Source organism: Sarcophilus harrisii, chromosome 2, assembly GCF_902635505.1.
Source record: "Sarcophilus harrisii chromosome 2, mSarHar1.11, whole genome shotgun sequence".
In the NCBI taxonomy this organism is placed as follows: Eukaryota; Metazoa; Chordata; class Mammalia; order Dasyuromorphia; family Dasyuridae; genus Sarcophilus; species Sarcophilus harrisii.
This window is the reverse complement of record NC_045427.1, coordinates 346,613,158-346,635,619: the sequence shown is the minus strand read 5'-3', so window position 1 is coordinate 346,635,619 and position 22,462 is coordinate 346,613,158. Positions and strand designations below refer to the sequence as shown.

The 22,462-nt window shown below is 32.6% G+C and overlaps 1 protein-coding gene across 2 annotated transcripts in view; it reads right to left on the bottom strand.

Moving 5' to 3' along the window:
• SAR1B (secretion associated Ras related GTPase 1B) overlaps positions 1-22,462 on the bottom strand; it is a 56,566-nt gene that overhangs the window by 6,742 nt on the left and 27,362 nt on the right. For both annotated transcript variants that reach the window (XM_031953032.1, XM_012549702.3), the window contains exons 2-6: positions 11,997-12,072; positions 10,078-10,197; positions 7,583-7,648; positions 3,402-3,505; positions 1,226-1,357 (exon numbers count right to left, since the gene is read on the bottom strand). In XM_031953032.1, the coding sequence (XP_031808892.1) occupies positions 1,226-1,357; positions 3,402-3,505; positions 7,583-7,648; positions 10,078-10,197; positions 11,997-12,054 (480 nt within the window). In that variant the 5' untranslated portion in view covers positions 12,055-12,072. The remainder of the gene's footprint in view (positions 1-1,225; positions 1,358-3,401; positions 3,506-7,582; positions 7,649-10,077; positions 10,198-11,996; positions 12,073-22,462) is intronic.

Here is a 22,462-nt window from a genome sequence, read left to right as displayed (position 1 = left end):
TGCTTTTAAGAGCACCTATAGATAATGGTATGATACCCTATATCGACAGAGGTAGAAGAAAGGAGGAAGGAAAGGATTGAGGGAGGAAGAGAGGGAGGAAAGGAAGGGAGGAAAGGAGATAGAAAGGAAAGGGGAGAAGGAACATTACTATATACCTAAAAGTCCTCAGACTTTCTCTGCAACTCCAAAGAAACCTCTTCACACTGAAAACTCTTTCAACCCCTGGATTTCTCACACTACAAATGTTCTCTCTCCAATGCACTGGTTCTTTCTAGAATCTCCAATTTAAGGCTACCAGGGCCACCTATGTCTTCATTCCTCTTCAGGTTGCTCTCAGGTTCTATGGCCTTTCTCTACAATGTTCTCTTCTGGGTACCTTCATTCCCACATACCGCCCCCCCCCCCCTTCTTTTTGAGCCTCCTTTTATGTGCTGTCTTTTTCATTAGAATGGAGAGCTATAACAGTCTTTCTGAGTATATTATAGTTTGATGGCACTTCATGATGGTTTTTTCAACCTTTTTTTCCTGTAATATCATCCTTCTCCCTGGCTTAGAAAAGCTCTTATCCTCTTTGACTCTCTCAGGTGCTTCTGTCCTCTGATATGTATTTAAATACTATAATATATATAGGGATTACTTACATGCCTTTATCTCCCTTATTAAACTAGTCAGTTTCTTAAGGAACTATATTATGTTATCTTTATCTATAATACCCAGCATATAATAATCTTGAATATTTTTAAAACTGTATTTGTATGAAAAAAATTGAAATAAATAGATATATACCTTTACCCCGAGGAGGAGCTTTACACATAAAGAAACTTTATTAATAAGTCATTGGGAAAAGGGGTACTCTCTAAATATTGAATTTTTCTTAATGGTAGTGAGCCCAGTAATATACACAGATAATACTGAAAATATCTTAAAATATACTAAAAAAAAAAAAAATTAAGGTTATATGAACAGAGCTCAAATTTCCAGATTTCATGGAGATTTTTTTTTCTCGGTTTAAGTTTAATTTATTCCAAATTTTACTTACAAAAAGTAAAATGTAGAAAAATTATCTAAAGATAAGAATAAAAGTCTGGACTCAGTAAAACACAAGGTTCTTGAAAACAGGGACTGTTAAACAACCATATGAATGTGTTTGTATAGTTGGACAATAGTAAGACAATACAGCAGAGCATCACATAATTTAAGTTGATATGAAAAAAAAAAAAATCACCTTTCCTGTTGTTTGACCATATAGACCAAACATTTCTCGTAACCGTTCTTCACTAATGGCTTCAGGTCTGTCAATCTTATTTCCAAGAATTAGGATAGGCACATTAGCTATTGTTTCATCTGTCATAAGAGACTGCAAAGAAATGAAAAATTCATATTGTGATAGCGCTTCATAAAGAATTTAATTTACTTGCATTCTGAAGTAGCCAAGCTCCTACACAAAAATGGCAATACAGCCATTTTTATTTTGTCAATCCATACTATATCTTAGTTAACTGAAAGATTCTGTGAAAAGATTTCCTGTTGTCAATGCCTTTTCACTGAACTCCCTTCTTCTGTCTAATTCATCTGGTTTCATTTCAAACTTATTCTGCCTCCCCAAGACTACTTATATATAGTTATTATGTTGGAAATGGAAAGAAATTTAAGACTCTCACTAGTTTAATCACTTCATTTTACAGGGGAGGAAATGAAGTACAGAGAGTGGAAGTGATTTTCTTAGATTACATAGAAGTAACTGATATGAACACATATATAGTGCACTAATAGTTTGAAAAGGTCTTTAGTTAATTTGATTCTCAAAATAATTATGCAAAAATGTGCAAGACAGAAATAATTACACTTATCGTAATCGTATAGACACATAGAATACTTTGGACCTAAACTATCCTACCCATTTCTTTTCATCTCTGTTCCGTTATGAAGTCAGACTATCCCTAAAACTACCTGAATCTGCTATACTAATTAAAGAAGTAGGCCCTGAAACACCATAGCCATCTGCCCTTGATTTTTTTCTCTTAGGAATTTAAAGTAATGGAAGTGTTAACCTTTTCAAAATACCTCTTCACAATCTATTCATCTTCTCAAGAAATGACAAAAATGATTTCATTCTAAGACTGACAAGGTACATGGAGAAATGGCCAAAATTCATATCTTGAGGATGATATATAACAGTTCATTTATAGAAAAATATCATGGTCAGCTATCAAGAATGATCTCTCCTTTATTATTTTTTTTTTGATTGTAAAAAAAAAAATTATTTTATTTAAGACTGACCATTTTAAAATTTATTCAAAACCTGTTCTGATTTGAAGAGTTCCAAAAGTTTATACATCATTATTGCTGGAAATCTGAAGACAGTTATATTCAGCAATGATAAGAAGTCAGAATTATTTGCCCTTCATTTACTAATTCATAGTAAACTAATAATACATTGGGTTTTTTGTTAGGTCACCCTGCAATATTTATATAGTATGGACAGTAATACCTCATTTAACCAGCATCATTAGAAAACATGGAATTCTTCTTATGTGAATCTCTTTTAATATTTTCCAATAAAAGATTTTTTTAAATGTATGAGACACTTCTCCCACTGATTAAAACAAAATGGTATGGGCTCACAAAATAGTATTATTACTGTATAATCATTCATATCTCCAATACTGAAGGAGAACTGACTTTTTTTTTTTTTTTTTTTTGTAATTTATCACAAAAATCAATTACTACATGTGCGGAATGATTTTTAGAGCTCTAAGACTAATCTGTTATCAATTGTTGTTCAATTCTTATTATTTCTATTCTGCTGTGTTCTTTTATGTACAATTAGCTACATAACTGCCCCTCCTATATACAATTAGATTCCCAGCAACTGAGGAAACTGGGAGACTAATTGAGATTTTTATTATGCTATATTTAGATATCTGTGGAAACCTAATCTAGACCTGTATTATTATGCCCATCTGGTATGTAAGGATAATTCTATCATTATTAGGGTTGCTTTTTTGGGAAGATTCTAGATCTGTGATTTCATTATTATGATGAACTCTTATTTTGCAAATTCCCTCCAAAAACAAGTCAATTTACAAACTTAAAGAATTAAGGCAAGAAGTAAAGTGCCTGACCTTTGGTAAATTAAACATAGATGGCATGTATCAATGCAAGATTGGACCTAGGTCTTCTTGCCTCCAATGCCAGTTTTCTATCGATTATGCCACACTACTTCTTCATGTCATAATTAAGATCAAGAATGATCTCTCCTTTAGCAGAAAAATAGCCCCTTGGTCATAAGAACTGTTAAGTGGTCTCATCCCAAAGTAGCAGAAAACTATGTACTCTAACACCTGAACATAAATCATGATTTGCTTTGTCTCATTTTTTATATTGGACAAGGAACTTACATCAAGTTCTTCTTTTGATTCTAACAGTCGGTCATGGTCTGCACAGTCCACCAGAAAAACAATGCCATTTATGGCAGGCAGATAGTTTTTCCACACTCTTCGAGCTAATGAAAACAATTAGGAATTAGACATGGATGTCTAAATTTATAATTATGTTTGTAGGAAAGTTCAAACAAAAATACCTCTAAGGGTAAACGTTATCTAGTTACTATTTATAAAAATTATAAACATGATTTTATGGTCTAAGCAATAAAACACTATGAGAATTGGTTATTTTAAATTTTCTCAGTTTCGTTCTCATTTTTTCCACTTATAAAGTGGGGCTAAGTTTTTGCTAATAGCTTCTTTAAATATGGTTTACCATCTACATGTGAAAACAATTTGAACTCATGAAAGGAAAACTTAAAGAATTTTAAATGTTCACTCATCAGCTTATCTCTGAAATATTTTATGCCAGTAATGGGAAGAGACTAAGAAAAGATAGTCTTCATTCAACTTAATAAAGTTTTATTAAGCACTTTAAAATGGCACTAGATGCCAAAATAGAGATGAAAATAAAGCAGCCTTTGGATGTAAAGAAGTTTATATTGTACTAGAAAATACAATATGCAGACAGATAACTAAAAAGGGAGGGGGGGGGGTCATTTGAAATGGAGAATGTAAATGAAGCAGAGGCAAGAAGAATAAGGGATTATTTTAGAAGTTTGGCAACTAAAGGGAAAAGATATATGACAATAAATTGGGAGTAAATAATTCTTTTTTGGTTGATATTTTCAAACAAAGGCTTAGATTTTTTAAAGACTGGAGAACAGCTAGAAATGTTTAGAGGTAGTAGGGAAGGAACCAGTAGAAAGGAAGAGGAGGTAAGAGGGATAAGTAACATGAAGAACTACCTCTTTGAAGAGAGAACAGAATCAAGGGTACAAGTGTGATTGGCCTTGTCAAGGAAAAAAGATACCTCTTTCTTAAGATACTAGAATAAAGAAAAAGTAAATGAGATAGTTTTGAAATACAGAACAAGGGAGATAAGGAAGCTCAGAAAAGATGGTCTTGATTTTCTTTGTCAAATAGAGGGTGATGTCACCTGAGAGAGGAGGTTAACAGGCCTTAAGAAGTATGAAGAAAAAGGAGAAAGTCAAGAATAGCACTCAGTAGTGTATGACAGAGAAACAATCAAGGAAGAATATAAGAATTGGTGTGCAGCATAAAGAACTCGGTTGAAATTGGATAATATAATTTTTTAGCAGAGCCAAGCAGAACACAATGTATTGAGAGACTTCTTCTATTAGCATTCATAAACACAAGAGCAAGAATGGAAAAGAAAAGTAAGGACAGAGTTAAGAGGAAGGGGACAGTCATGTATAAAGAGCTCATTATATGTCAGGCATTTTGCTAAATACATTACAAATAGTCATCTCATTCAATCCTCATAACAACTCCATGAAGCATCCCCATTTTACAATTGAGGCAAAGGTTACGTGATACATCCAGCATCACACATGTAATAAGTGTTTGAGGCCAAATTTGAATTCAGATCTTCCTGAATCCACTGCACCATCAAAGATGGCAAGAACTTCATCGATGAAAGATGGTTGTTTTTTTAAAGTTTTATCTAAGAAAAAAGGTAAAATTAGAGAAGGTGGAGTTCTCAGTTAGGACAAGAACAGGTTTAGGAGAAGTAAAACAAAGAAAAAAATTATTATGAGAAGGAATTTTCACAGTTTTCAAGATCACAAAGATGGAACAATATGCTGATAGTGAGATTAAGGTATAATAATCCCAATAGGAGGCTAAGGTAGAATGAGGATTTGAAGAGGCTGATGAAATAGAAAACTGATGTGTCTGAGGGTCATCAACATGTATAATGAAGACTTCAGTATTGTACAAAAGCAATACTGAAATAAGAGGAAAACACTAGATGGGCGCTAAAATCGTTAAGAAAGACAAAAGCAACCAGGAGACAGGCAGATTATCAGCAATAAGGAAGTGAACTAGATGATAAAAAATAAAGTAAACCTTCAGTGACTGAATAGTTGTTGAGAGATCTAACAAGAGAAAGAAGTGACAGTGGCAAGACTGCTGATTCCTCCTGGTCCAGTGCCTGAGGAGAGAATGTGCCAGAGGAATGCATATGAAAAAAGAATCAACAAAAATGAAGGGAGAGAGTGTCCAGGGATGCACTGTCTCCTGGAGAAGCCAAGCTTTCATAAATTCAAGAAGATACTACCAATAGGAATAGTGAACATTTTTCCTGTGCTTTTAAGTTTTGCAAAGCATATTTATTATCTCACCTTATGTTCATAACTCTTAGAGATAAATAAATATTAAGAGTATTATTACCTCTATTTTAAAGAAAAGAAAACTGAGGGGAAAAAAAGAGACAATGTCCAGGGTCATATAGTTAACTATATGAAAGTGAGATTCAAACCCAACTTTTCCTGTATATACAGCATTAGAATGGTGAGATTATTGAACTAAGTGTAGATGAGGATGCAGGGAGAATATAGGAGTGGAAGGGGATCTTTATCTTAGCAGACTATGAATCTTTATAATTAACTAAAATAACAGTATTATTTTCTTTGCAAATAGCAGAAATAGGTTAAAATAAAAATATAAAGACCATTATGTGTGACATATCACTTTTAAAATTTATTTTCAAGACATCTCACTGCCTTTGTTTAAAAAATATTTTTATTTTTTCCTCATTTACTCTTTCAAGAATTTTCTTCCCAGAGATACTAAAGAAGGGAAAGGGATCTGTATGTGCCAAAATGTTTGTGGCAGCTCTGTTTGTAGTGGCTAGAAACTGGAAAATGAATAGATGCCCATCAACTGGAGAATAGTTGGGTAAATTGTGGTATATGAATGTTATGGAATATTATTGTTCTGTAAGAAATGACCAGCAGGATGAATACAGAGAGGTTTGGAGAGACTTACATGAACTGATGCTAAGTGAAATAAGCAGAACCAGGAGATCATTATAGACATCAACAATACTGTATGAGGATATATTCTGATGAAAGTGGATTTCTTTGACAAAGAGAAGATCTAACTCAGTTTCAATTGATCAATGATGGACAGAAGCAGCTACACCCAAAGAAAGAACACTGGGAAATGAATGAAACTGTTTGCATTTTTGTTTTTCTTCCCGGGTTATTTTTTACCTCCTGAATCCAATTCTTCCTGTGCAACAAGAGAACTGTTCAGTTCTGCACACATATATTGTATCTAGGATATAATGTGACATATTTAACATGTATAGGGCTGCTTGTCATCTGGGAGAGGGGGTAAAGGGAGGGAAGGGAAAAGTCGGAACAGAAGTGAGTGCAAGGGATAATGTTGTAAAACATTACCCTGGCATGGGTCCTGTCAATAAAAAGTTATAATTAATAGTTTTTTCAAATTATTTTCAGCTTTCAAATTAGCAAAACAAACAAAAATTACATTTTTTTCTTATGTTAGTCTTATGTAACTTCTTAAACATTTTATTAAGGCCTGAGAAACTCCTTGTTATCCTCCCCAATCAAAATAAAAGTTATTTCTGACATTTTATGCCATTTCTTAAATATTTTATTAAAGCCTCAGAGAAGGGGCAGCTAGGTAGTACAGTGGATAGAGTACCAGCCCTGAAGTCAGGAGGACCTGAGTTCAAATCTGACCTCAAACACTTAACACTTCCTAGCTGTGTGACTTTGGGCAAATCACTTAACCCCAATTGCTTCAGAAAAAAAAAAAAAAAAAAAAAAAAAAGCCTCAGAGAAACGCCTGACATCTCTTCTAATCAAAATACTATAAAAAATTTTTTCATATAATTTATTTTACAAAATCAATTTTCATAAAATATACTTAAACTGGATGTATTGTACCAGTTATTACCACTTACATTAAAAAAACTACACAAGGAGTTTGAAGTATACAGACACCACTCAAAATTGTGATACAGCCAATTTGTTTTATTTCTAATCAAGAAACAACTCGGCAAAAACTCAAAAACTGAAGAAAGGAAATGTTTGGGAAGGTAACTTTTGCTTTTAAAACATGGGTCGGGTAGGGGTGGGAGAGATAATATATTTTGAATTATAAGACCAGACTATTTCATTTGCTTGAATGAAACAAGAAACCATGTTGCACTGTAAGTGAGTGGTATAAGACAAAGTGATAAGAAGATAATAATGGCTTACCTTGAGCATGCCCACCCAGATCAAAAGTGGTAAAAGTCATGCCAGCAATAGTCAGTTCTTCTGATGCTAAAAAACAAATATTTTATAAACATCATACTATACCATATATCTATGACCTTACCCACTAGTTAATGGTTAAAGAAATTCATCTTAAATATTTAAGAGCTAAACAAAATAATAAAAATTCACTTTGTTTTTAATTAACCATGTTTTTGTCCTTTCACCTTGTCAAAAGCAGGACTCCATATTGGAATGGAGAATAGACAGAAAGTTGTTCATTTATGTAGTTAGTATATTTCTCCCTAATTTTCTTCCTCCTGCTACAAATCACTTTAATTTTCTAATTTCTATCCATTTTTCTAATAACGACTATCTTATATAGGGAAGACAAATAATACTTCACATCAAAGTTCACCATTAACAACACAATTATTCTCCAAATAACAGTATTTTACTAATCTTATTCAAAAATTCCTTACCAATATTATTCTAGTAGCAAATGTGCTCTGTAATCTCTACATTAAGAAATATTCTCTGAGGAAAAAAATAATGGCTGTGTATGCTTATAGTGGGCTTTAACTTAATAACTTTCTCTGCTTTCCAGCAAAAAGATAAGATTAAATGTCCACTATATTTGTCCCTATCCCAGTATAGTATATAGTGTTCCTACCTACTGCAACTTCTCATGAGCCCTTATCACACTTGTAGAAGTTGAAGAGATTTAATATTTCCCAATGAATTTGTAGAGAAAGGACTCAACTCTTTGAAGTATATCAGCTATTTTCCTGTTATGTCCTCAACTCCTTCCAATACTACAGTGAAAATTGGGCTGTAAAGTAGCAGAGCAGCATATATGAAAACTGAACTCTTCTTTGCTTCTACTGAAAGACAATTTTGGAAAATCTTGCTTAGCTGGCAAAAAAGATGGAATAAACAGACAGCATTATGGAATTAAGCAGAATTCAACTAACTTCAATATTTTAGGTTTTTCCCCAAATATCTTCTATAATACTCTTGGTTGTATGAACATTTACTACATCAAAAACTACACTGATGTGATAATTAGTATTGTTGCACTTTTATCCAGTTTCATACTGAAAGGACTTAAGCAATATACTTGGGGTTACACAATGACTAAGCAGCACAATTTTTATCTTTGAACTATGTACCATTCTTGTCTTTGGTACTTCCCTAAAGTTACTAGACACAGGTTTGTTAGATACTATTTTGAGTGATGTCATTATTAATATTACTTAATATTCTAAAGTCTTTTGAACATGAGTTGGTATACTGATAGATCTTCAAATTAAAAGAAAGGTCTTTCTACCTGCATATCAGGACAAGAGTCACAGACAGCTCCGCTACTTACCAACTATATATAACCTCAGGAAGTCATCTCACCTAGCTGGGTATTAGGTTTTTCATAAATAAAATGGAAAAAAAATATATCCTACTGATTTGGGCACAAGTTTGTTATCAGAATGAATGAGTTAGAAGATATAAAATTATTTTGTAAGGCATAAAATACTATACAAATATAATAATTTAGCCATTCAAAACAGACAGCATTGTAAATTTACCTATTTTTAAAATGTTTCAAAATTCCATTACAAAAGGAACAGCTAGGTGGCGCAGTGGATAGAGCACCAGCCCTGAAGTCAGGAGGACCTGAGTTCAAATGTGACCTCACGCACTCAACACTTTCTAGCTGTATGACCCTGGGCAAGTCACACAACCCCAATTGCCTCAGCCAAAAAAAAAAAGAAAAGAAAAAAGAGAGAAAAAGAAAAAGAAAATCATTACAAAAATAATTGGCAGTTACATTTAAAGAAAATTAAGATTTGAAAAAAAGTATTTTAAATTCATTATTTCATGTGTTCATGAGTAGTCCTATTTGGTAAGAACAACATGTATATTGTCTCCATTTTATTGATAAGAAAACAGAGAATAAGGGAGGTTGTGACTTACTTGGGGTTACATAGTGCGTGAGTATATAAGGCAGGATATAAGTCCAGCTCTCCTACTCAAAGTCCAGCCCTCAATCTACTATGTGATACTGCCTCAAAATCATATTTAACACCTATTTGTCTAAAAAATACTTTTGAACCAAACAATATCATTGTGACAGTGAAAAAACTAGCACTGGTTAATAATTCATGATGATTTAACAGGTAAGGATATTACTCCAACCACCCAGTTATTGTTCTATGGGTTTAGTTCAATAATTCACCTCCTCAGTAGTCTACTTACATACCTAGGTAACTACTAAGTGATATAAGAATACAGGAAAGAGAAACCCTTAATTAGTTATCTTAGTTGCAAAGTGGTATTTTCCGACAGAATGGACTTTTGTTCCACCAAAATCATACCAAACTCATACCAAACATACCGAACAAAGTAGACAACATATTTATAATAGGGTAAGTTATAACAGTGTGATCAGAACTGAACCACATTATTTCTAAAATACCAGTTAGTAAAGGACCTTCACTTACTGGGATGTAATGTAGGTACATGTTGTCCAAGCCTGTCATCTTTTAACATATGCAGAAGTGTTGTTTTTCCAGCATTGTCCAATCCAAGAAATACTAATTTGCCAGATTTCTTGTACAGTCCTGAAGAGAAACCACAATTGAAAAAACCTGTTAAAAGTCCATATATCTATCCACAATAAGTTTGTTCTTTTTTTTATTTATAGCTATCAATAGTTTTTAACTAGCTAGAATAATTAACTTCTTTTTCTGTTTAATAAATATCATGTTGTTCCTGAATTTTGGCATCATTAGAGCAAATCATCCAGTTGGCAAATAACAGGGCAAAGGGTATTTATTTCTGATCAGGTGTGGCTGGCACTAGAAACTCTGGAATTCTTTCCACTTCAGATTCTGCATTAGATTTGAGTTCTACTATTGCCATTTAATTTCCACATGACTATTGAAAACTCACTTCACTTCTTAATATCTCAGTAAGAAAATTATTATACATATCTTACGTAGTCATACAAGTGTGAAGCCCATATGAGGTTATAATGAAAAAACAGCTGAATTTGATGTTAGAGGAACTGTCTTTGAATTCTCAAGCTATTATGCTTATTATGTATGTAAAGAGACACACTTTTATTTCTCTGAACTTAAGTTTTCTTATCTATAAACTAAATGGATTAGACTAAATGATTTCTAAGGTCCCTTAACAGTTCTACATCCATGATCCTATGATTTCAATAGAAAGAAGAAACTATAACTCCTAATTCTTTCTCTGGGTATGAATAGCATTTTTCATCACAAATCCTTCAGCATAGTCTTGGATCATTGTACTGCTAAGAATAACAAAGTCATTCACAGCTGATCATCCCACAACGTTACTATTACTACATACACATACATTTCATTTTGCTTGAGCCTCATGGAGGACTTTCTACTTTTTTGTGATATCATCCAATTCAACATCAGAAAACCTAATTAATTCTAACTCTCAGGTATGGTATTAGCTACATAACCTAAAACAAAATATTTTATGTCCCTAGCTTCAGCTTCCTCTTCTGTTAAATGAAGGAGTTGATCTTTGAGGTCCCCTCCAATTTTAACATTCAGAGATTCTATGCTCTACAAAAAAATTTTCAGTAAGATAAAAAAAAAAATAATTTTTTTGTTGTTACCTTCGCAGGATGATATCAGATCTATAGCGTAACATTATGTCATATATAACACACATTTTACTTTAAAATAAGACAAAAGGCTACTGGTTTCTATATGTGGCAGAATATAGACATTCACCAAAGTAATAAAAATATAATAACTGAAAGTTTTTCCTCTTACATTTTACCACTTTAATTCAGTCTCAGCTCTAGCAACTCAATTTTTGTCATTTAACCAAGACAGTGTTTGTGAAAGAAGGAAAATATTTACAATGAAGATTAAAATTATTCTGAGAACTGTTGTTTAAAAAAAAACTTAAATTATGTTAATACACTTTATTAAATCCCACTCCATTTTGCTAGTTTGTTACAAGACAAATAAATTATAAAAACCAAGTTTAAGATATAATTTGAACCTCTGAAGGAGATAGGAATATTCTCAAATTCAGATTGTTACAATATTGAAATTAGGAATAATAGGAAAATTCTTGACTAAATTCTGTTTTGGATTTTTTTTAATGAATTAAAATAATTTAAATTTGACAGAAAAGTCAAAACTTAAGCAAAAAATAGAACAGTTTAAGACATAGAATGAAGCCAGTTAAAAGGAAGTGTCACTGACCAGAACAAAGAAGCAACTCTTATTCAACAATTCATATTTTCATAGTTAAGACCCACTGTACAAGACCCACATGCACTTATGTATTTGCAACTTTCATCAACAGAGATCAGAAAAAATGAACAGTAGCAACCAAAAGGAAAAAAAAAAGTCAATATTACCTAAAAACTGCAGTACACTGCTGAAACCACTATAAATCCAGTCGAATATGAAGGACATATCCAGATGTTATAAGGTCTGAAAAATAAATGCTGAGTTTTAAAGTATGTAATATCAATATCGTATTTTTAAACATCAAGATCACCATTGTACTATTTCACGTAAATTAGTTTGAAGATAATCCTGTATACCAGTGTACAGTGACTAAATGAATTATTTACAAATCACTGCTGCAAATATACCTTTTGTTATAAAGCATTTAAGGGCAAAGGTGGATCAGTCTACCTCAAAGTCTACTGTATGATATGATTTGAGTAAATAAATAAGAGTAACAGCAAAAATTAACTATAAACATTTTCCAATAATTATGCATATATAGAGAAATACTGAAATAATGATAATCACATATATAAAACTAACTACATTAAATATGTGATTCGTGGATATGATTAGAACTATGGATATGCGCACACACACACACACACACACACACTTTCCCCATTCTGCATTGTTTCATACAAGTGGGAATTTCAAACTCTTTATCAGTAGAATTCAAGTTCTGGAAAGTTCTTCCAAACTGGAAAAGTTTTGAGAATGTATGGATTATTTGTGAGTCTACACCATGTTGGCAATAGGGGAATGGATTTTTTTTTTCAGCCACACCAACTTCCAAAGATCACTTACTAAATTATGTAGTCTACATGGATGAAGGCACGAAATCATGAAATGACAGATCTTTGAAATACATGTGTATGTGTATGTACACTGGTAAAAGTGAATGATTATTTTCATATCTTATGAAGTAAAAAATCTTTTCGGTTTTGACAGGGTCAACATGGTGCAGTGGGAATAGCACTAGGTTTGGAGTAAGAGGATTTTGTTGGCATATCTGCATTACTTACTAAATGTGTGACCTGGCAAGTCATTTGACATTCTTGTTCTATCTCAAGTTTGCTCATCAATAAAATGCCAGCATTGGACTACATGATATCTAAAGCCCTAGTTAGTTAAATTCTCTGATCTGATGAAATTAGGTTTAATTTAAGAGTCTAGTGAAGAATAATCAATATTAACCACCAAACAATAAAATTATTATGTTGTATTATTTTGATATTAATTATCAAATATAGTTAGTTTCTTTCACGCACAAAACAATGTGAGAAATCATAAATAAATGTGTTTCTAATATATTTCATAAGCCTATCATTCCAGTTTTTAAAAATATAATAAAAATATTCTAGGTGTAAAAAATTATACTTCTTTCTTTTTTTTCTTTTTGCTGAGACAATTAGGTTTAAGTGACTTGCCCAGGGTCACACAGCTAGTAAATGGTAAGTGTCTGAAACCAAATTTGAACTCAGGTCCTCCTGATTTCACTGTGTCACCTAACTGCCCCTATTTTCTTTTTTCTTAAAACCTTTATTTTTAATCAATCAGCATGCATTTATTAAGCACTTACTATTGAACAGACATGGTGCCTGGCACTTTGTTATAAACTATATAGGTGAAGTGCGCAACCATAAGGACAATACAAAGACAAACCCTTGGCCTCAAAGAACTTAGGATATGTACAAAGGTATAATACAAAATAGATAAACGGTATGAGGTGGGAAGGAAACCAAGAATCTAAGAGGTGAAGATGAGGAGAGAGAAATTTCAGAGAAGGGAGATTGACTAGTAAAACTATATAGGGACAATCAACAAATATCTATTAAGTATCTACTATGTGCCAGGAATATGTTGTTCATGTTACGTTTTGGCCCTGTCAAGTTTCTAGAATGGCACGGAAAGATTTCCCTTTTCTGACTTATTTCTTTGAGAAGGCATAAGTATTGACTGAATTCTAAATTTATTTTCTAAAATGAGTAAAGCCCAGAAAACAATAAGACTCTTACTTTATTTCTGAGGTACAAAGGTCTCTATTTTATGACATGAACTTAATCCAAAAATAATAAATAAGAACTAAAGTGTCATAGTCCAACCTGAATCATATTTACTGACTGACTCTTCATCTCATCTCTAAGCAACAATAAATACCCATCAATAAAAGCTTCCACTCAGAATCATACAATGTACTTTGTTAATTTCCACTCTGTGAAATAGAAAAGCTTTAAGAATCTTGTACTTAGATATTTGTTTAAATGAAATGAATTAAGATAATGTCATGGTATAAAAACTTAGAATGTATTCATTTTTGGATAGGATTCCATTTATAGATTATCAAAATCAGAAATAACACAGTTCAAATTATAAATTGTAAACAATAATTGACTGGTATCTGTTTTCAGAAGGAAGTAGGAAGAAATTAAGTAATGAAATCTTTAAGAACATGATCTCACATTAGCTCAGAAAAAGATCAACATGAACTTCTCATATTTTGCTTTTGAAAATACTATTAAGCACATGGAATCTGACATGATTATATAAATTTACATTGTCATTTTAGAGAGTCAAAAAAAGATTTGGCATTAGTTAAAGATTATCTAGTTGAGAAACAATACATATAATTCAATACTCAAAACAGACTGTGATCTCATTAATATAGATAAACAATGAAAATGACAAGCCCTCCAAAAATCCTCAATCTTTTACATCTCCCTAACTTACACTATTCCAATCACTTCAGAGCTCATTATTCAACTGAAACTGTTCTTTTCAAAACTACTAATGATCTAATTGCTAAATGCAAAAGTCTTTTCTTTGCAGCCTTTAATACTGCTGAGCCACTGCTTATCCTTTTTCTCTAGGTTTCAGTAACACTACTCTATCTTGGTCCCTCACTTCTTTGTCCAGATACTCCTTTGCAGTCTCCTTTACTATATTTTTATCTAAGTCATATCCACAAACTGGACTCTGTCCTAGGAGTTCTTTTCTTCTTCTACACTGTTTCACTTGATGATCTCATTAGATTCCAAGAACTCAATTGTCTCTATACAGATGATTCTCAAATCTACTTACGCAGTCCTAACCTCTTTGATGACCTTAAGTGTCTCATCTCCAACTACCTATTAGACACCTCAAACTGGATGTTGTGTAAATATCTTAAATTAAACGTGCCAAAAATGAACTCAATGTCTTTCTTCCCAAACCTTTCCCTTTTCCAAACTTTCCTATTGCTATTAAGGGAACTACCCTCTTTCCAGTGGTCCAATCTCACAACCTGGGTATCATTCTCAATTCCTCCTTTCTCACTCCCTATATACAAAATTATTGCCAAGATCTATTGATCTTACTCATTTCTTATCTATATCCCCTCCCAACCCCCGCCACCAACCTTGCACAGGTCCTTAGCCTTGGACTACTACAATATCCTATTAGCTGATCCCTCCATTCCAAGTTTCTCCATCTATCCTCCACTTCATTGTCAAATTAATCTTCCTAACACCTAAACACCACTCTCCCCCCAAATCAATAAACTCTAGGATCAAAACCTGTCACAACATGGCCACCTCTTACCTTTCCAGTCTTCTTAAAATCCAGGATCAAACGACATAATATTTGTAAAGCACTTAACAGTGGCACTTACAAATGCTTGTTCCCAGTGAGGTGATTCAAGGCAATTCTAATAAACTTGTGATGCAAAGTATCTATCATCCACATTCAAAGAGAGAACTAAGGAGACTATATTCATCTTTTTATTATTTGCTTATTTGCTTGTTTTTTCTTTTCCTTTCTCATGGTTTTTTTCCCCTTTTCGTCTTTTTTTTTTTTTTTTACACAACATGATGAATATAAAACATTTTTAGAAGAATTGTATATATTTAACTTAGATTGTGTGTTGTCTCGGGGAAGGAGAGAAAAATTTGGATCACAAAGTTTTGCAAAGGTGAGTGTTGAAAACTATCTTTATATGTATTTGGAGGGAAAATAAAATACTATTAAAGAAAAAAAAATGCTTGTTCCCTTCTATTCTCCTACTACACCACCCATTCTATGATCCAGTGATGTTGGCATCTTGGCTGTTCTTCCAAAACACTCCAATCATGTATTTGGACTCAAAATAACAAAAAGTACTTCCATTACATTCTGTTGCCTTCTATAACACAGAACTATACGGGTAATAAGAGAAAGAGACAGAATTACAATGAATTTTATTTACAATATGGGCATAATGTATTAACACTAAAATGTACAGGGAAAAAAAAAAAAAAAAACATTCACTAAAATCCTAGTCTCATATCCCTCCACAAAAGAAGGAAAGACCCATTTCAAAGGGTTCACCCTTTCTTCTTTTCTACTTCTTTCCACCAGAATTCCATACATATACATTTTTAACAATGATTGGAATTTTTATAAAATAAAGTATTCTGGAATACATAATTACTTTTTTTTTTTCACTTTTTCTTTTTTCTTTTTTTTTTATTTAATAGCCTTTTATTTACAGGATATATACATGGGTAACTTTACAGCATTAACAATTGCCAAAACTCTTGTTCCAATTTTTCACCTCTTACCCCCCCACCCCTCCCCTAGATGGCAAGATGACCAGTAGATGTTAAATATATTAAAATATAAATTAGATACACAATAAGTATACATGACCAAAACGTTATTTTGCTGTACAAAAAGAATCAGACTCTGAAATATTGTACAATTAGCTTGTGAAGGAAATAAAAAATGCAGGTGTGCATAAATATAGGGATTGGGAATTCAATGTAATGGTTTTTAGTCATCTCTCCCAGAGTTCTTTTTCTGGGCATAGCTGGTTCAGTTCATTACTGCTCCATTAGAAATGATTTGGTTGATCTCATTGCTGAGGATGGCCTGGTCCATCAGAACTGGTCATCATATAGTATTGTTATTGAAGTATATAATGATCTCCTGGTCCTGCTCATTTCACTCAGCATCAGTTCGTGTAAGTCTCTCCAGGCGGAATACATAATTACTGATAATTAACTTAATTTGGAGCTAAAATTGTACTTGTTTTTTACTTCAGTTCTTAAAAGTTTTAAGAAACATTTCTCACTATGTTTTATCTAAAGAGAAAAGCAAGAGCTATGGGTCTAAGTTGTAAAGCAGAGGATTTGAAGCCAATTGTAAGAAATCACATCTTAACAATCAGAACTATGCAAGAGTGGGGCAGCTAGGTGGAACAGTGGTTAGAACACCAGCCCTGAAGTCAGGAGGACCTGAGTTCAAATCTGATATCAGATACTTAACACTTCCTAGTTGTGTGATCCTAGGCAAGTCACTTAACCCCAATTGCCTCAGAAGAGAGAGAGAGAGAGAGAAAACACCTACTTCACAGGGTTGTTTTAAAAATCAAATGAGGCAATGTACATAAGTTAAGGCATTACATAAATGTGACTCATTATTAAAAGAAATATAGTTATCATCAAGATTTATCTAAATAAGGTAAGTAATACATGAATAATTGAATCAGGTAATAAGGGAAAATTAGATTGAGAAAAAAAGTAAGCAAAATTCTCCCAAATATATAAATTTTCATACACAAATACCACCCCCCCAGAATAGCATTTTACTAATTCTAGTATATAGAATAATACAGATCACTTTCACATACACAGTCACATTCGTCTATATCTGTATTAAATATAGAGACAAGTTGCATAAGAAACCCAGGTGAGAGTTCCAACTTGTACTACGGCATAGTTGGTAATCTTACCTTTAATCCACATACATGTGCATCCTACATGTGTTTATGTAGTATAAAACAATTTTGGAGATCCTTGTAAAGTGTCTGGAGCATAAGGACCAAAACCAAAAAAACATGTCATCAATGAATACTATTAACCTCCAATACCAAATTTTATCATATGTTCAATTAGAAGACATATGAATGGATAATGACATGGGCATAATGAATGACTTAAAATTTATAAAACATCATTTCTAGTAGTTCCTCGTGCCAATGAAATGACAGGTTTAGTCCCTACCCTAATAGAATGTGTAGGAAAATAGTGTGAAGTAAGATAGGTTGGTTAGAGGTAGATTGTATAAAGTCTTTAATGCCCTGAATGCAAAAGTCAAGGATTTATGTAACAGTCATTCAAGGATTTATGTAACAATCATTCAAGTACAATAGGAAAATGACTTGGTGTTAATATAGTATATACAATATAATATTACAACGTTAATATAACATACAATATTATATCATATATCACATATATTAAATATAATAATATATAATAGTATATAATATATTATAATACACAACATTATAACACAATGTTACTATAATATACTATTATATTTTATAGTATATTATATCTAGGTGAGTGGTTCTCAAGCTTTTGGTCTCAGGACCCCTTTATACTCCTAAAAATTATCAAGGACCTTCCAAAGTGATTCTGTTTATATAATATTATGTAAGCAGCTTAGTATTATTATGAAAAGCCCTAGCTTAGTGGACTAAGTATCTCACTATGTATTATGAACATATTTTAAGAACTGCCTAAACTGAGACAATTACAGTGGGATTATATGAGATGCTAGATGTGAAAAAGATTAGAAAGAACTGAGAAAACTTAACCATTGATTAAATGTGTAAGGTAAAGGATAAAGAATGACAGCATCATAAATTTAAAGTTGGAAAGGTTCTTACAAATCATATACGGCAAACCTCATTTTAGACATGAGGAAACCCAAAGCCCAGGGAGTTGAAGTGACTTATTCTAATAACTCACCTATAAAATAAATGGTATCCACAATTAGCAGCAGGGACAGGATGGAATCAGAGGCTTCCTAATTACCAATCCTGCCACTGATACTTACCAGTTGCAGAACCACAAGGCAAGTAAGTCACCTAGCCTCTGTGAGTCCCATTGTCCTTCTTAGGGACACTGAGGTAACATTTAGCTGTCCCATCTTCCTCACCAGTTGCTGAGAATTTCAATACCTTTATAAAGAACTCTGTAAACTAGTATATAAATATTAGTTGCTACCATCAGTTATTATTTCCACTAAGGATACAAAATTGGATAGGTGACAAAAATGATGGCACAGTGCCATTAACAAATATAGATAAATCCTGACAGGCAGGTTTTCAGAGAAAGAAGAAAAGTGCAGCTTTCTTCATATTAGCTGATGTGCTAACAGGACATTTGGACAGAACAGGGATTACATGTTTAAATTGTAATCATAACAATATATTTACACAAATCTTTTTACTTTCATTTACAAATGTCACAAAAAGTTATGTGTAATGGGCTGAAGCTGAGCAGATGCACTGAGGTCCTAGCACTTGAGACTAATTAGCAATTGGACAATACTTAAGTTTGATGTGTTGTATAGGAGATTGCGCAGAAGATTTGGTGGGTGGCTACGCCCAGAGAAAGAACTCTGGGAGATGACTAAAAACCATTACATTGAATTCCCAATTCCTATATTTATGCTCACCTGCATTTTTGATTTCCTTCACAAGCTAATTGTACAATATTTCCGAGTCTGATTCTTTTTGTACAGCAAAATAACAGTTTGGTCATGTATACTTATTGTGTATCTAATTTATATTTTAATATATTTAACACTTACTGATCATCCTGCCATCTGGGGGAGATGGTAGGGGGCAAGAGGTGAAAAAAGAGGTGAAAAAGGATTTATGTAACAATCATTCAAGTACAATAGGAAAATGACTTGGTGTTAATATAGTATATACAATATAATATTACAACGTTAATATAACATACAATATTATATCATATATCACATATATTAAATATAATAATATATAATAGTATATAATATATTATAATACACAACATTATAACACAATGTTACTATAATATACTATTATATTTTATAGTATATTATATCTAGGTGAGTGGTTCTCAAGCTTTTGGTCTCAGGACCCCTTTATACTCCTAAAAATTATCAAGGACCTTCCAAAGTGATTCTGTTTATATAATATTATGTAAGCAGCTTAGTATTATTATGAAAAGCCCTAGCTTAGTGGACTAAGTATCTCACTATGTATTATGAACATATTTTAAGAACTGCCTAAACTGAGACAATTACAGTGGGATTATATGAGATGCTAGATGTGAAAAAGATTAGAAAGAACTGAGAAAACTTAACCATTGATTAAATGTGTAAGGTAAAGGATAAAGAATGACAGCATCATAAATTTAAAGTTGGAAAGGTTCTTACAAATCATATACGGCAAACCTCATTTTAGACATGAGGAAACCCAAAGCCCAGGGAGTTGAAGTGACTTATTCTAATAACTCACCTATAAAATAAATGGTATCCACAATTAGCAGCAGGGACAGGATGGAATCAGAGGCTTCCTAATTACCAATCCTGCCACTGATACTTACCAGTTGCAGAACCACAAGGCAAGTAAGTCACCTAGCCTCTGTGAGTCCCATTGTCCTTCTTAGGGACACTGAGGTAACATTTAGCTGTCCCATCTTCCTCACCAGTTGCTGAGAATTTCAATACCTTTATAAAGAACTCTGTAAACTAGTATATAAATATTAGTTGCTACCATCAGTTATTATTTCCACTAAGGATACAAAATTGGATAGGTGACAAAAATGATGGCACAGTGCCATTAACAAATATAGATAAATCCTGACAGGCAGGTTTTCAGAGAAAGAAGAAAAGTGCAGCTTTCTTCATATTAGCTGATGTGCTAACAGGACATTTGGACAGAACAGGGATTACATGTTTAAATTGTAATCATAACAATATATTTACACAAATCTTTTTACTTTCATTTACAAATGTCACAAAAAGTTATGTGTAATGGGCTGAAGCTGAGCAGATGCACTGAGGTCCTAGCACTTGAGACTAATTAGCAATTGGACAATACTTAAGTTTGATGTGTTGTATAGGAGATTGCGCAGAAGATTTGGTGGGTGGCTACGCCCAGAGAAAGAACTCTGGGAGATGACTAAAAACCATTACATTGAATTCCCAATTCCTATATTTATGCTCACCTGCATTTTTGATTTCCTTCACAAGCTAATTGTACAATATTTCCGAGTCTGATTCTTTTTGTACAGCAAAATAACAGTTTGGTCATGTATACTTATTGTGTATCTAATTTATATTTTAATATATTTAACACTTACTGATCATCCTGCCATCTGGGGGAGATGGTAGGGAGCAAGAGGTGAAAAATTGGAACAAGAGGTTCGGCAATTGTCAATGCTGTAAAGTTATCCATACATATAACCTGTAAATAAAAGGCTATTAAATAAAAAAAAAAAAAAAAAAAAAAAAAAAAGATGATTTGGTGGGTGGAGTGTGAGAGCCAGCACTAATGCTGGCCAGATTAGTGTGGCGATTGCTCTCACTTCGTATTGCCATTCCCCAAAGAAAATTTTGACATCCGCAAAAAATAAAGATCAAGGATTTTCCCTTATCCTGACTCCAGCTGATTTTAAAATACTCTGGGTGCTAAACGTGGTCATCACAGTTATGTACTATTTTATTATACTGGAAGCCCAAACTTCTGAATTTTCAAAGTATAAAGAAAAAACAATGGCATTCATTTCTCAACTTAAGTTTGGTAAAAGTTGCAAAGAATCATATCTAGAAAAATCTTAACGATTATAACTATGAAAACTGGAATCAGTTTCCCTTCAAAAGTCTCCAAAGGTTGAAATGACTTCTTTTTAAGTATTTGGGGGTAAGGGATACTTTTGTTGGTCCATTCTACCTCTGAAATTGAATAATTCTATTCATCAGAATTAATAAGAAATGCCTCATCTCAATTTTTATTTCAAATGATGACAATAAAAATACTTTGCATTTGTAAAGTAACTGTACAAACTTATTTTATATAATCTCATTTGAGCCTTCAGAGTTGTGACAGGTATATGCACATTTTTTTCAGATGGAGAGAAGTGATACACTACTTATTAGATAGCAATCAAGTGAAGGAGACAGCACTTAAACATAAGTCTTCTGATTCTTATTTCATGCCTCTTATAATGGTCTCTTATAATTCATTACTTCTCAACATATAAGAAGAACATACTAATAACAGGAATACATTTATGAAATCAAATGAAAGGTAAATAATGAAAGTTATGTAAAAGAAACTTCGGTTGGCTTTACTACCTTTCAATTTACAGCTTAATCCTGGATTCTCAACTTTCCCAATCTATAAAATGAAGGAACTGGATTAGATTCCTTCTAATCTTTCTGGATTCTCAACTTTCCCAATCTATAAAATGAAGGAACTGGATTAGATTCCTTCTAATCTTTCTAAGATTCCTTCAACACTTCAATCTATGAATCCATGCCCTAGATTGTTTTAATGTTTGTTAAAATAATTATAGATCATTGTGAAGTCACTAGGGCTCAAAACTATTTACATTTGATTTATTTCTTCTTTGCTCTACCTTTAAATCACTTAACTAAACCCTGTAGATTACTCCTTTGAAATATCTTTAAATTTATCCCTTTATTTATATACTCAGTGTCCCACCCTTATTATTTAATACTTAGAATGCTACCACATTCTTCCTGCTCTGTGTTCTATATGAAGTCA